This window comes from Lissotriton vulgaris, chromosome 2_1, assembly GCF_964263255.1.
Source record: "Lissotriton vulgaris chromosome 2_1, aLisVul1.2, whole genome shotgun sequence".
Taxonomy (NCBI): domain Eukaryota; kingdom Metazoa; phylum Chordata; class Amphibia; order Caudata; family Salamandridae; genus Lissotriton; species Lissotriton vulgaris.
The window spans coordinates 1,945,664,746-1,945,680,848 of NC_141687.1; the positions used below are offsets into that span (position 1 = coordinate 1,945,664,746).

Consider the following 16,103-nt stretch of genomic DNA (forward strand, 5'->3'; position numbering starts at 1 on the left):
AGGATGCCAGAAAAAAATAGCACTGTATACTCTGTTCCATCCAGATCTCAAAAAGTAACCAGAAGTTCTCCTCTTTTCTAGTATATAGTTTACGTCCGATTTGTCCACATTCTTATACATATTAATTTAATATCTTGCAAGAAGTATCCAAGAGTAATAATCTCTTTTCTTCTACATTAAAGCAACAGACTTTGCCAACCCTGCAGAGTTCACTGAAAAGCATTGTTTAAGGAGACCCCGTTAAAGTAGTCCCTAGATAGGGATTTTTGGATTCAGATAACGAAAAGAGGGGCTAATTACATACAAACAGTGAATTAACCCAAATTAACTATCTACACAGAAATATCACTTACAAAATCAGATGCAACCTTTCTGCAACAAATACATCTTTTCATTAAGAGTAACTGAATAGACACTTGTTTAGAACACATTTGCAAAAGTGTGTAGCATGCTAGCAGAAATGCCCCAGCAGTCTTTTGTAAGGCTGGATAAATGCTAAATAACCAATGATTTTGAAATTAACTATTTTTGTTTGAAAAGGTATTAAGACTTAAAACGGGATCAACTTAAATAACATCATTAAACTGTGGACATTTAAAGATATCTCGTACAATCGAAGTAAATTAGAAATATCACACCATGCATTTAGGCCGCCAAATCCTTTTGCCTTCTACAGAAAATTGCAAAATTATGTTTGAGCTTTGTTTTGACTAACTGAAAAATGTCGCTTGTGGTAAAATATTACAAAAGCATAACGGACACAATTCATGAGAATAGATGGGGCATAAGAGTATAGATTTATTGGACTTTCGATATCTCCATCTCTAGATGTTGTTGGCTTAAAGCACACAACTGTTCGAGTAATTAGCTCTTCATGCCATTTAATTCAGCACACACATTTGCCCCAATACTCCAACTGCATGTACATACGCATGGCCAGTCTCTTACTAATGCATTACGTATACTGTATATTCAATGATGCACAATTTCTCACCATTTTTAAGAGAAGATGAGGGCACCAGGGTTTTTCTGTCTCTTGGGCACTTGCTTTTCATTAACTGGTAACCAAAACAGGGACGCAGCCAAATCCACAATCAGTCAACACTTTCTTCCTCTTAAAATACTTAAATAATTTGATTTTCACAGATATGTGAAATCTGTGCATGTCTATGGGCCAACCATAAATATATTTAATGCTGGGCAAACATACAAAATTCTGTTGGTAAAATATTTGAGCTCAAATGCCTTTCCTCTGCCTTCCACATCTTGTCATTAATTCAACACTTGTCTTTCACATTAGATAGAGTGCACACCCTGGCAGTGTGCAGTAGTAGGGCCTGGGGCTCCTGCAGATAACTGCCCACTCCCCTGCTTTTGACTCTTTGGTCTAAAGTAGTGGTAGCTGTGGGCAGTAAGGAAGGACCTTTTTGCCCCCGTCTTGTGAGTCATGTGATAGGGGACAAGCCTTTAGCGAGTTACTTCTGCTCCCAATGTTGGGAGGGCCTATGGGGCACAATGTGACCTGCCCTCCCCTTTTCGGCAAGCCATAGTGACCCAAGCGAGGTGCAGATTCTACCCACCCAGCCCCCTAATATTGGTGTAGTTGAAATTTGTAAATTTGAGGAGATGCTGAGGGAATAGCTGCATGCAACACTTAATGACTTCTAGGACACATGGACTCTCCATCAAATAATTGTTAGGACAGCCCTTAGGGAAAGGGCATTAGTACGTATTGTGCAAGAACATTCATACCAGCTTGGGGCGCAGGCTCACAGTTTACCAGTGTATGACAAGTGGCTGCAGGTCCCTTTGGCAGCCTGGCTTGGGGGCGGGACCATGTGAGGTGGCCAAAAGTACAGAGAGTTGGGATTGCCCTTCAAAAAAATGGTGATTTCCCTTGTGTGGTCCGAGAAGGATGAAAGGAATTCAAACCTTCACGTTGAGACAGTTCCAGAGAAAGCCGCAAAGTAAATAAAATGTATATCACTCCATCACTATGCAAATAAGCATTTTTTTTAAATGTGCTACATTTTGATTAGTAAGTAACAGGATTGTAATACATTAATTGTTGCTACCTTCTAGGAATCATCTACAGTTTCTATGTTAGTTTTAAGAACATTATGTTTAGGGTTCATTGTTATAAAATAACATGACCAATTACCAGCAGCAAAATTATTAGTGATCAAACTAGCCATTGATTCGGTTGAGCTGGAGGGTGGCAGGATCCTGACAGGGGATTCTGGGCTCTAGGAGTAGTTGTACCCTGCAAGTATCTTTCCCTGAGCTCTTCCTTGTCCTTGCCACTCATCACCTCACTTTGAGTAGCGAGGAATGCTAAAGGAACAGAGTTCTTAAAATAACTTAACTAAAGAAGCAAACAGTTGGGCAGTTTCTCTGACCACCATTATTAAGCCTGATTGGCTCAGGGAACATCGCCTAGACCAGACAATGTGTAATCATTAATGGTTTATGAGATCAAGCCCATGCCTTAATACCCGTCTGCCCCTACTGTCTACTTTCCTCATCGTTACCCTTTGGCCAGGCTGCAGATCGTCGTCTAGGTTTTTCCTCTCTGCGTCCTTCTGAAGAGCTATGTGCTTGTAAACCAGGGCCCTTCCAATCGGCTGCACCACCCATTCCTTATGAATTTGCTAACCTTTCCCAGTAAAATTTATAATTAAAATAACCCATTGTATGAGGTTCTAGAGTGGGAAGTGATCCTAGATTAACGAATACTACTTGACTAAAAAATAACAGATACGCTTACAAAATTCCATTATTTACATACAAATTTTAAATTTGTTCTCAACTGTTTGTTTGCAGTTAGGGATGATTTAAATGTAGCAGGTAAATACTTTACACATTGATAACTCGCAAGTATTAAGAAGCAGAGCGTTGATGCATCTACGAAAACATAAATACGTAAACAGACCATTCCCAGAGTTTCGTACCTCTTCAACTCACACTTCTCCCCATCTTCACCTATTGGACGTTTTTTCAGTGTTATCACAAAATACAATTAGCACAAGCTAACAAAAAGGTCTGTGCAGTTTCCAACTCTTCACATCGCAGTCCCATTCCATAAATGTGGCCGGTGACTTATATGACCAGCGTGATTTCCATCATCATGAAGAGGTCACGCTTCAACAGAGAATAGTCAATGATACAGATTTTAATCCATTTGTTGTCTCATTGTTCAAGGCAGAATAATACTTTCAGAATAATCTTTAAAATCCAAACTGTTGAGGGGAATGGGCTAGTTTGTGCAATATGTCCAATTGCTGTAAATCTCATTCATAAGTTCTAGCCATAGCAAGGCTGACTCACCCACTCCTTTAAATAAGTATAAAATGAAGACTTCGATGAACTGTTTGCAGATAAACTTAACATATAAAAGCTTTGGATATGCAGATTGCAAATGTCATATTATTAGGACAGTCTGTTCAGTGAGCTACAATCAAACTTCATCACCCTCCTGATGAGGGTTCCTAAGTAGGTGAAAGCTCTGAACTTCTGGGCAATAAACTGTCTAAGAAACATTAAACACCAAGCAACTGCACTGCGGATCAACAACATACATGACCAGGACCCCCAATATACACATGGCCCCTACACAACGATGGGATGAGTTCTGCCCACAACTGCAAACTGCATGAGAGGTCTGGAGTGCATGGCATTGAGGTGTACGTGTGTGTGAGTTACATGGTGCTAGTGACTATATGCGTGTGCAGGTGTGTGGCTAATAGAATACCATGAATAAAATATCTTTAAAATATTTTATGCCCAAACCTGAACTCATAACGAAGAGCCATAATCCTGTCCCTGATCTGTTTCAGGAGCTCTGGGGCGGTCAGCCAGTCCATTCTATTCAGTGTTCAAGGAAAGGAATGGATGCAAGAAGCAAACTGGAAGAAAGGAAATTCTAATCTGTATGAAATGATGAGTTACAGATCACATGGGACTGAGGCCATCATGGCTGGTGTGAGGAGGTAGAGACAAACTATTGGACAACTTTCATCATATTTTGAAGATAGTATCAAACTTAAGAAGGTGGCTGAGTTATATTATGAAAGAACACCACACTATCTTCAGCATTCCACCCAAAAACATCTATGGCCATGAGTTAAAAATAATTTCTATCAAACCTAAAACCAACTACGGTGTCATTTGATGCTACCTTCCGCCAGCATTCCATGAACAACTTTCGCTGATGATCCGCACAGATCCAGCTAGTAGCGCCCAACAGTGAAAGTTGAACAGTCTAACACTGTACACAATATATAGAGTGGAAAAGTGCAGCCTCCCTGTAGAATTGTACATGGGTTCATTCCAGAGACCTCTGACCCACGCTAGAGGAGATTATGTGGAACGTGTGGAGTGCAGGCCATCAATAACCTCAAAATATTTCTACATGCTCCCAACTTTAAAGACCCACACCTCCCATCTGATCAATGTTGTGGAATGGTAAGCTTTCCTACTAAACAAACGGCAGATTAATGGCATGGAGACAGTGATGTTACAGCAGCTTTGACGGCCAAAGGACTGAGGATGATACTGTGGTAGGGAGGATGGTTTCATCGGTGCAGTCCTTCCAACCCCTTCTTGCGTCTTCCTGGCAGGAGATTATTCATCACAGCCCAGCAGCTCCACACGCAGAGTAATGCGCTCGTGCCAAGAGTGTGGCAGTATGCGGACATAGCGGGCATAAAAAGGCGGGTCAAAAATGTTTTTCTTGTGTGAGTTGTTGTCATTGTTTCCAGGAAAGATCTGCAGATGAATAGAGAGGACAAGGACAAGAAATAAAAAAAAATAATCAGACAGCATTGACAATAAGTTCAGCAACAATCAATCCTTACTCACTTTAGAAAGACTCAAGCAAGATAATATTTCTACCGGCAACCTCCTAACAGCAACATTTCAACGTCATTAAAACATCATTTATTTATTTATTTATTTATTTATACATACAAAATAAAGCCTAAACACACTACCAGAAAAATGGATACAGAGGTGATCGATCCTGTGTCACACAGCAATTGCATTTGGCAGGTGGGAGAATAGCCATTTTTATGCATCATTAAAATCCTCAATGTGCTTGTAAGTAATTTTGCAGACACAAAATCTTCTTAGAGGCCCCTTACCTACCTTGATAATATGAATATATCACTGATGTAAAGGAAAAAGGATTGTAAATATGAAACAATCTCTCTAACATTAAGCTGCGGCATGCAATCCATTAGCAGATGATCTGTGACTTAGTAGGTAATCACATTGAATTTAAAGGGTCTATTCTTTCAATAATCTTCTAGGTTATCTGAAGACATCTGGTTCTGTCTTCAACAGAACCATGTTCCTATCCAAGCACTGGTTACTATGCTGTGAATTGGGAAACACTTGGTAGTAAGCCTGGACAAGAATTCATCTCAGTTCCCCTTAAATACATTTGGGTATTCCTATAAAGCCAATCAGGAGCCGATGAAGCTTGAGCATGGCATGTGGGTCCTCCTACAGAGGTGAAGGTTAGGCCACCATAGGGTTGTGCACCATGTTTTATATAAGTGTGATCCTTACTGTGGAGGGTAGGCCCCTACAGGGCAGCAACGTTAATATAAACAAAAGAAACTGATTATCAGTTTAAAACTCATTTTCAGTTGCTGTTGACGTACTATAGTGTAATTGTATTTATCTAGTGCTTACTACCCCTGACGAAGCGTCATAGTGCTTTTTGGCAAGTACCATGCTACTCCAAACCCAAAATGAATTAGTAGTGGATTAGTAAAGTGAAATTTGAGTTATATTGAGCAGTGGACATGTGAGCCTGTTAGTTGGATTGAAAACAATAATTGGGGAATAAAAGAGTCAAGTCAAGTCAAGAGATTTATATAGCGCGCTACATACCCATAGGGTCTCAAGGTGCTTGAGGAAGGGTGGAGAATTACTTGTCGAATATCCAAGTTTTAAGTTGCTTTCTGAATGCTAGGTGGTTCTGAGTAAGGCGAAGGTGAGTGGGAAGAGAGTTCCAAGTTTTAGCTGCCAGGTAGGAGGAGGATCTACCTCCCATGGTGGTTTTGTTGATGCGAGGTACAGTGGCAAGGGCTTGGTTGGAGGATCGTAGCTGACGGGTGGGGGTGTAGAAGGACAGTCATGTGTTGAGGCATTCTGGTCCAAGTTCGTAAAGTGCTTTGTGTGCGTGGGTTAGGAGGCGGAAAGTAATCCTTTTATTTACCCGGGAGCCAGTGGAGGTTTTTCAGGTGACCAGAGATGTGTTCTTTACGCGGGATGTCTAGTATGAGCCTGGCTGAAGCGTTCTGGATGCGTTGGAGTTTTTTCTGGAGTTTTGCGGTGGTACCGGCGTATAGGGTGTTTCCGTAGTCCAGGCGGCTCGTGACCAGTGCGTGGGTGACCGTTTTACGAGTTTCTGTGGGGTTCCAGCGAAATGTTTTTTTAGCATGCGAAGAATGTTGAAGCAAGATGATGAGACGGCGTTGACTTGTCTGTTCATCGAGAGTGAGGAGTCCAGGATGACGCCCAGGTTCCGTGCGTGGTCTGTCGGGATGGGTGCTTTTCCAAGGGCCTCTGGCCACCAAGAGTCATCCCAGGCGGAGGGGGCGGTGCCTAAGATGAGGACTTCTGTTTTGTCTGAGTTCAGTTTCAGACGGCTGTGCTTCATCCACTCGGCTACTTCTTTCATTCCTTCGTGTAAGTTGGTTTTGGCGGTGTTAGGGTCTTTGGTGAGTGAGAGGATCAGTTGAGTGTCGTCAGCGTAGGAGATGATGTTGAGGTTATGTTGGCGTGCGATGGTCGCGAGGGGGCTCATGTATACGTTGAAGAGGGTGGGGCTGAGTGAAGATCCTTGTGGCACGCCGCAGATGACTTCAGAGGCCTCTGACTTGAAAGGTGGGAGGCGGACTCTCTGGGTTCTTCCGGTGAGGAACGAGGTGATCCATTCCAGTGCTTTTCCTTGGATTCCGACGTTTCTGAGGCGCTGTGGAAGGGTGCTATGACAGACTGTGTCGAAGGCAGCGGAGAGGTCGAGGAGGATGAGGGCGACTGTGTCTCCATTGTCTAGTAGAGTTCGAATGTCGTCTGTTGCTGCGATAAGTGCGGTCTCAGTGCTGTGTTTGGCTTGGAATCTGGACTGTGAGGAGTCGAGGGATTTGTTGGTTTCAAGGAAGGTGGCGAGCTGGTTGTTGACAGCTTTCTCGATGACTTTGGCCGGGAATGGAAGAAGCGAGATGGGGCAGTAGTTTTTGAGTTCGGTGGGGTCAGCTGTGGGTTTTTTCAGAAGGGCGCTGAGTTCTGCGTGTTTCCAGCTTTCCGGGAAGGTGGCGGAGTTGAGGGAGCAGTTGATGACATCTCGGAGGTGTGGTGCTATGATGGAGTCTGCTTTGTTGAAGATGTGGTGAGGGCATGGATCAGTTGGGGATCCTGAGTGGATGGAGTTCATCAGGCGGATGGTGTCCTCAGTGGAGATTGGGTTCCAGTCTTTAAGGATGTTCAAGGGGGGTGAAGGTCCTGCAGAAGGTTGGGTGGGTTGGTCTCCGGGTCGGTTGTCGAAGCTGTTGTGGATGTCTGCGATTTTGTTGTGGAAGAAGGAAGCTAGGGAGTCGCAGAGGGCTTGGGAGTGGGTGATGTTGTTGGAGTTGGCTGATGGGTTGGTAAATTCTTTGACGATGTTGAATAATTCCTTGCTGTTGTGGGCGTTGTTGTCTAGTCGGTCTTTGAAAGAGGCTTTCTTGGCAGACCGGATTAGTTGGTGGTGTATGCGGGTGGCGTTTTTGAAGGCGTCCCTGGTGCTGGTGTTTGGGTCCTTTTTCCAGGTCTTCTCGAGGGAGCGACAGAGTTTCTTCGATTTTTTAAGATCATCGTTGAACCAGGAGGCGATTTTGCTGCCTAGTTTGATTTGGCGTTTTTTCAACGGTGCTAGGATGTCGGCGCTGTTGGATAGCCATTGGGTGAGGTAATCTTTCTCTGAGCACAGGGGAAGTCCCCCTTGGTTGGAAGCAGGCTTTGGTAAGACCACTACGGAAAAATAACTCCATTCCGTGGACAGACCTGACAAACCTTAGACCCATCTCTCTTCTCCCTTTCTTAGGGAAGCTTACTGAGAAGTTTGTGAACGGGCATTTGTCTAAATACATCGAGAGCGCAGGGGTACTTGATCCTTCCCAGTCGGGGTTTAGACCCAGGCACAGCACAGAGACTGCCTTACTGTCCGTCGCTGACGATCTTCGTATGCTACAGGATAAAGGGTTTTCCGTTATCCTGGTGCTCTTAGATCTGTCAGCGGCGTTTGACACTGTCTCACATGAGATCATGACCTCCAGACTAATGGACATCGGTCTGGAAGGCAAGGCGCTGGCCTGGCTAAGGAGTTTTTTCACCAACCGCACTCAGAGAGTCATACTGGGTCCATACCAGTCAGAGGAGGTTGAGATCTCAAAGGGGGTGCCACAGGGCTCCTGTTTGAGCCCAACGCTTTTTAACATCTATGTGGCACCCCTAGCTAACATCATGAGATCTCATGGATTCATCCCTGTATCGTATGCAGACGATACTCAACTCCTCTTCCCCTTTAAAACCTTGACCCCTGATGTGCGTAACTCCTTTGCACAGGGAATGAAAGAGGTGGCGCATTGGATGGCAGCAAATTTCCTTCAGTGTAACGTCTCTAAGACTGAGGTCATGCTCTTTGGAGAAGCCAAACGACTCTGGACTCCTGACTGGTGGCCTCAAGACCTAGGCCCAGTCCCCGTACCTAGAGTCGTTGTGAAAGATCTAGGAGTTAAATTGGATCAGGAGCTTGCCCTTAAACTTCATGCCAATCAAGTTGTAAGCTCCTGTTTCCATGTCATTGGCCTTCTCCGACGGGTATTTCCCATGTTACCTGATACAACAAGGAAAACACTAGTACAGTCGCTAGTGTTAAGCAGACTGGATTATTGCAACGGTCTGTTGCTGGCCGCCAATGAGGACGTCATGACCAGACTACAAGTCGTGCAAAATACAGCTGCACGGCTTGTTTTTAATGCCCCAGCCCGCACTCCCTCTATGCCACTTCTAAACAAACTTCACTGGCTTACTGTAAAACAGAGGGTGTTGTTTAAAACATGCTGCACCATTCACAAATGCCTCATTGGCAAAGGTCCCGACTATCTGACCAAAAAGTTCATTCCCTATACCCCCTTGAGGTCTCTCAGATCTGGAGAGCAACAACTGTTATGTGTCCCCAGGTTCTGGAAATCTAGACAAGGGGGAAGGGCTCTGTCAGTAGCTGGACCAAAGCTCTGGAATGATCTTCCCTATGACATCAGAGTGTGTAAGGAACAGTTTCCTTTTAGAAAAAAATTAAAGACATTCTTGTTCAATTACTAGCTCTGTTAGGGCATTTTTTATACACTGGTCAGGGCTTTTGTTCACAGATGTTGCCAAAAGGCGCGGAGATACTCCTTAGGGAGTCGAGTTCCTAGCGCGTTACAAGTCTGTAAATAAATAAATAAATAAATATTAATGGCTGCTTGGTCGGGGTTAGAGGAGTGGGCAGGGGGGGTTTAGAAGAAGCGATGAGGAGATCTGGTCGATGGTGATTTTGTTCCAATTTCTTCGCAGGGTGGGTTGAGGATGGTTGTGGATTGTGGTCTTATTGTAGATAAAGCGAACGCAGCTGTAGTCCGTCCAATGAAGAGCTGTGGTGTGACTGAATGAGACATGTTTGCTGGAGGTGAAGATCGGGTCGAGTGTGTGACCTGCAATGTGGGTGGGGGTAGTGACAAGTTGTTTGAGTCCGAGGTCGGCGAGATTGTCCAGAAGGGCGGTGGCGCTGCTGTCATTGCTCTTTTCCAGGTGAAAATTGAGGTCTCCCAATAGAATGTAGTCCTCGGAGGGGAGGGCGTGTGGGGTGATAAAGTCAATGATGTCGTCACTGAATTGTGTACGGGGTCCTGGGGGCCGGTAGAGGAGGGTGCCTCTGAGTGTGGTCTTGGGGTCGGTGTGGATCTGAAAGTGGAGGTGTTCGGTGCTGGCAAGGTGACGTCTGAGCGGGTTGAGATGCGGATGGAGTTCTTATGGACGATAGCGATGCCTCCTCCTGTTTGCTCGATGCGGTCCTTACGGATGATCTTGTATCCTTCCGGGATGGCAATGGTGATGTCTGGGGCTGATGAGGCATTCATCCTAACAGAAACATGGAAGGCGACGTCCGGAGAGATGGTGTGTAGTAGATTCCAGAGGTCGATGGCGTGTCTGTGGACCGAGCGGGTGTTGAGCAGGATGCATTTTAGGTGGTTGGTGTCAGGTCTCTGTTCGGTGTTGGTGGATGAGGAGTTGGTTTTGGTGCCGTCGAACTTGCAGGAGTTGCAAGAGAAGGGTCCATGGGTGTGTCCAGGAGCGGCTTGGACGCAGTTGGGAGAACGGCCGGGGTTAAGGGCTAGGAGGGTGGTGGCATCGTAAGTGATGCGAGTGTGCTGGACATTGCGGGAACCAGGGGGTCTGGCGCTAGGCGCGGTCCAGGCGCGGACGGGCGTAGACGGGCTTACCTTTGGTGCATCTTCGGCGCGGCCTTAGCGCGTGGACGCTGCACGTTGGTTGATCTGCTTTAAATGGAGAGGGAGGGGGCGGAGCGTGGGAGGGGCAGCTGGGAGGCGGTATCGGGGAGGGTAGGCGGGCCAGGGGAGTACACACCAATAGCAATGGGGGAATGGGAATGGAACGTGAAACGGGGCAGAGAGGCCACAGAAGTTCGAGGAATAGTAAACAAAGAGCGCTAATGCAACTAAAGCCAGCAATACTAGGCAGCACCTTCTATTCAGCTAATATTATTCGGAATTAAATTGCAGAATCACACAGATGCGCAAATGAGGGCGAGAGTCGGCGCTAGATATAGTTGAAAGCGCTAGCAATTCGAGGCTAAACAATACCACACTGCAGTTTCAATCAGCGCTGGAAGGAGGGTCACGCTCGGGATCTGAAAGCAGGAAGCGTGTAGGAGCGTCCGCAATGGACAGGGTCCAGACGGTCACAGCGATGCGAGGGGGGAGGTCAGCTAAGTGTTCGTGGGTGGGAGGGGCAGCTGGGAGGCGGTATCGGGGAGGGTAGGCGGGCCAGGGGAGTGCACACCAATAGCAATGGGGGAATGGGAATGGAACGTGAAACAGGGCAGAGAGGCCACAGAAGTTCGAGGAATAGTAAACAAAGAGCGCTAATGCAACTAAAGCCAGCAATACTAGGCAGCACCTTCTATTCAGCTAATATTATTCGGAATTAAATTGCAGAATCAAACAGATGCGCAAATCAGAGGGCGAGAGTCGGCGGGAGGAGTCTAGAAAGTTCATTGGGAGATCATAGTAGCATGATGAGGTTTGGGATGAATATACGGGGAGATGGAGGAAAGAATCTCAATAAATGGATTAGGGAGCTCATAGTAGTAAAATGAGTTTGGGATGAGTCAAAGGAGGGATAGGTGAGGGAAGAATTTAGAAGGGTTGTTTGGGAGATCATATTATTAAAATGAGGTTTGTGGTGATCCAAGGAGGGATAGAGGAGAGAAGAGTCTAGAGCGGGTTATTTTGGAGCTCATAGTAGTAGAACGAGGTTTGGGATGAGTCAGAGAGTGGAGGTAGAGGATATATTGAGAGAGGCATAGGGTGAAATATACGGTAGTGCATTGGAGACAGTCAACTGTTTTTTTTTTACAGTAGGAGCAAAGTAGTAAATATATAGATACACAAGTACATATTTATATCAAGAAATATACATCTAAATACATACATATAATCAAATTAAATGTTTATATACACAGGGATACGCTGTGCATTTGTGTTCGAGTATGGTGGTTATGTAGGAAAGAGCCAACTCTTGAGTAGTCTTCTGAAGATAAGATAGTTATCTGTGGATCTTAAGTTTGAGGGTAATGGATTCCATAGTTTGGCTGCTTGAACAGAGAAAGATGTGCCACCTATGTTTTTAGGTCGAGCCTGGGAAGCGCATGTGTTGCTATGCGAGGCCTGCTGTATTCGAGTATGAAGTTGAAGCTCTGCCCAGTTTCCGCCCATATTTTTTATTGGCTTGCGTCTTTGTCCTTTGTAAATGCTGGCTTCTGATTCGTTAATAGGCTTGTTATGCCCTCCTTAGTACCGCCTTGTCTTCATTTGTAACGTCCCAAGAGGACCGTCCCTTTTACTTCTGTTACACAGTATGTCTTATTTAGTCTGTAAGCACAATTTTCTTTATTTGTTTTTCCTACTGCAGCCAAGACATGTTTTCCTGCAAAATTCAGCACACCATGCGTGCTTCCACTTTCCAAGAACCCCAGGACAATGGTAGCCACATCTTCAAAGTGAAATAGGTCAAAGAAAAACAAACCTTTGCTAATCAAGTTTGACCTATGGCATTGTAAATGATAATACCTTTTATTTATGTTAATTCAAAGCAACAACGGCAGACCTTCTATGCCGCACCTCATGCCAGTTCCTATATGTACAGTCGCTGTGCAGACTACCACTATGCCAGCCGTTGAGTGACGTTACTGTGCTCCAGATCAGAGAATCATGCAACAAATGGGGGTGCGCAGCTCAAGAAGTCCAATAGGCCAGTGTAAATAGAAAAATAACTTCTTTATTCAAAAAAATTCTTTTAAAATTCATTGAGTTTAGACAATCCAGCCAACGTGTTTCATTCCCATATAGGGAACTTACTCAGGGCAAACACAATGTCACGTGTAAGAGTACACTTCGAAAGAGATGTCAGCAAGTAGTTGTTAGAGGTAGTTGTTTTAGAATCTGTGCCTCTTCACAAGGAGCAATATACTCCTGTGTAATCCTGTGTTTTGCAGGAAAACCTTCCCCCAGATATCTGGGAAGAGGGGGTCCAAATATGGTGAAGGGGCCCGCCGGACAAGATCAATGACCAAGTAGTAGCTGTTTGTGACAGAAAGAATTTCCAATCAATATCTTGAGAAAAGAAAGGGATCCCACCGTAATAAGGTGACTCCACGGGAAGAAGTCAACGGCCAGGTAGTAGCTGTAGTGATCACCCAGGACACTCCAAGGATGGAAGGTGTCTTGAGTCAGTATGGCGAAAAAAAGGCAAAGGTCAGTTGGAGAGTTAATAAGGAGTGCCTCTTATAGTTTCATCGCATCACCAAGAACTGTCCAAAAAAGTTAATCTTTTTTAGGTCCTGTACCATGACCCAAAAGTGTAATTACTAGAAAAGAGCGATTCCTCCACGTCGCAAACCGATCCGTCCTTCGTCCTCATAATCAGCCTTTTATTTATGTGTTAGTTATCAAAACAGATAAATAAAAGGCATTGTCATGTATAATGCCAATAGCTTAAACTCTCAGAAATCCGAGACCTATTGTATTGCAAACGCTTGTTTTTCTTGAATGGTGGGATTTTGAAGTGAGGTGCCAATCTGGGCGCAGGTTCCTTTGGTGAATGAATTTGGTGATTTTATTCCTGATGAAAAGCGGTCCTGCTCCATATATTGCTTTGTGGGTGATACAAAGCAGCTTCAATGCTTCCAAATCTCGTTTGTAGTGCATAGAGTAGCATGCAGTCATTTTACCATGATTCAGAACAGGGGGTGGTGATGAACAGAGTGTCTGAATTAAGCAGACCACTCTACCCAGTCCAAAGATCAGGGCTTGATCCATCACCGTTTTTTAGCTCACTGCACCATCCCAGCTCAGAACTTGGCTATATGCAAATTAGTCTGACCCTGGCCCAGTGCATCATGGGAACAGGGCAGACCAAACTACCAAGCCAATTCTTATACTGGGAAGGAAACAAGCTACCGGGGACCGGTTTCTGGCATTTCAGCCGTCTTCGGCCCGGCTTGCTTGTCTCCTTTCTGGTGAAGAATTGGCTTGGTAGTGGTAGAGTGGTCTGCTTAATTCAGACACTCAGTTCATCACCACCCCCTTTTCTGAATCGTTTTTGGCCACTATAGGTGTGGCAGGGTATACTCAGACATGAGTCCCTTTCTCACTGCACCATCAGGATTCAAGCAAGCCGGGCCGAAGACAGCTGAAATGCCAGAAACCGGTCCCCGGTAGCTTGTCTCCTTTCTGGTGAAGAATTGGCTTGGTAGTTTAGTCTGCCCTGTTCCCATGATGCACTGGGCCAGGGACAGACTGATTTGCATATAGCCAGGTTCTGAGCTGGGATGGTGCAGTGAGATAAATAACGGTGATGGATCAAGCCCTGATCTTTGGACTGGGTAAGAGTGGTCTGCTTAATTCAGACACTCTGTTCATCACCACCCCCTTTTCTGAATCGTTTTTGGCCACTATAGGTGTGGCAGGGTATACTCAGACATGAGTCCCTTTCTCACTGCACCATCAGGATTCAAGCAAGCCGGGCCAAAGACGGCTGAAATGCCAGAAACCGGTCCCCGGTAGCTTGTCTCCTTTCTGGTGAAGAATTGGCTTGGTAGTTTAGTCTGCCCTGTTCCCATGATGCACTGGGCCAGGGACAGACTGATTTGCATATAGCCAGGTTCTGAGCTGGGATGGTGCAGTGAGATAAATAACGGTGATGGATCAAGCCCTGATCTTTGGACTGGGTAAGAGTGGTCTGCTTAATTCAGACACTCTGTTCATCACCACCCCCTTTTCTGAATCGTCATTTTACCATGGCCACAGGCCAGCAGGCAGGATAAAAAAAATCAACAGTCTGCTATGTGTAGGAAATGGATCCTCATAAGGTGCAAGCCGTAGTGCAATGGACCGCCCCTACTTCGGTTAAGGAAGTGGAACAGTTCATTGGCTTTGCCAATTTCTATAGACGCTTCATTAACCGCTTCTCGGACATAGTGACACCCATTACCAGGCTCCTCAAAAAGGGAATCCCCTTCATTTGGACTGTTGAAGCTGATACAGCGTTTAAGGAACTAAAGAAAGCCTTCACTAGTGCTCTTGTTTTGAGACATCCTGATCAGTGTAGTCCCTTTATAGTGGAGGTGGATGCTTCACAGGTCGCTGTGGGAGGGGTGTTGTCGCAAGTCCATCCTGAAACAGGGGAGTTACATCCTGTGGCGTTCTATTCACACAAACTGACACCACCTGAAGTGAATTATGCGGTAGGGGAAAGAGAATTGCTGGCAATAAAGAAGGTACTGGAGGAATGGAGATCCTATCTCCTAGGAACTAGATACACGGTAACTATCATCACTGACCATAGAAATCTCCAATACCTTAAGACAACCAAAGCCCTTTCTATGCGACAACTACGATGGACCCAGTTTTTCAATGGGTATGATTTTGAGATTCACTTTCGCGCTGGGCGAAAGAATGGGAAAGCAGATGCCCTGTCACGGTTAGGGTTCGATCCTTTACCTTCAGGAGAGGTTCCACCTTCTATCCTAGATACCAAGAGAATCATAGGTGTTGTAAGCAAGGAAGAGAGGTTTCTGAGGGAGATATACGAGGTACAGCAAACCCCCCAAGCTCTGAAGTATCTGAAGAGTCAAGAAACCATTTGGAAAGATGGATTGGGATATGTGATGGGTGGTCTATATATCCCAACTGTGCCATTGAGACACGAAATTTTACATTGGTGTCATACACAGGGATTGGCGGGTCATCCAGGATGCAAGAACTGTGGAAATGGTGAAACGTTATTGTTGGTGGCCCAGTATGTCACAAGATATACAAGATTTTGTGAAGACCTGTCATGTCTGTGCTCAGGGTAAATCCTCTCACATCAAACCAGTAGGATTGTTAAACCCAATCCCAACTCCTCCAGGTCCTTGGCATACAGTGTCAATGGATTTTATAGTCTAATTACCTCGCACAAGTACAGGGAACACTACAGTATTAGTTGTAGTAGATCATTTTACTAAAACTGCCCATTTCATTCCCTTACCTGGTTTGCCTTCTTCATTGAAACTAGCTCAAATATTTTTAAGACATGTAGTTCGGTTGCATGGCATACCTTTTGTTTTGATCACGGATAGAGGCACCCAATTTGTCTCAAGATTTTGGAGACAATTATGCGGGCTATTACAAGTGGAAGTACGTTTGTCCTCCAGCCATCACCCCCAAACAGATGGACAAACGGAGAGAGTTAACCAGAGTTTAGAACAGCTGATTAGATGCCAATGT

At 45.1% G+C, this 16,103-nt stretch overlaps 1 protein-coding gene across 2 annotated transcripts in view; it reads right to left on the minus strand.

The window, feature by feature from the left end:
* Window positions 1–778: 778 nt before the first annotated feature.
* The window catches only part of LOC147733530 (lactadherin-like), a 268,497-nt gene continuing 253,172 nt past the window's right edge, over window positions 779–16,103 (minus strand). For both annotated transcript variants that reach the window (XM_086958129.1, XM_086958130.1), the window contains exon 10: window positions 779–4,767. In XM_086958129.1, coding sequence (XP_086814255.1) covers window positions 4,624–4,767 — 144 coding nt within the window. In that variant the 3' untranslated portion in view covers window positions 779–4,623. The remainder of the gene's footprint in view (window positions 4,768–16,103) is intronic.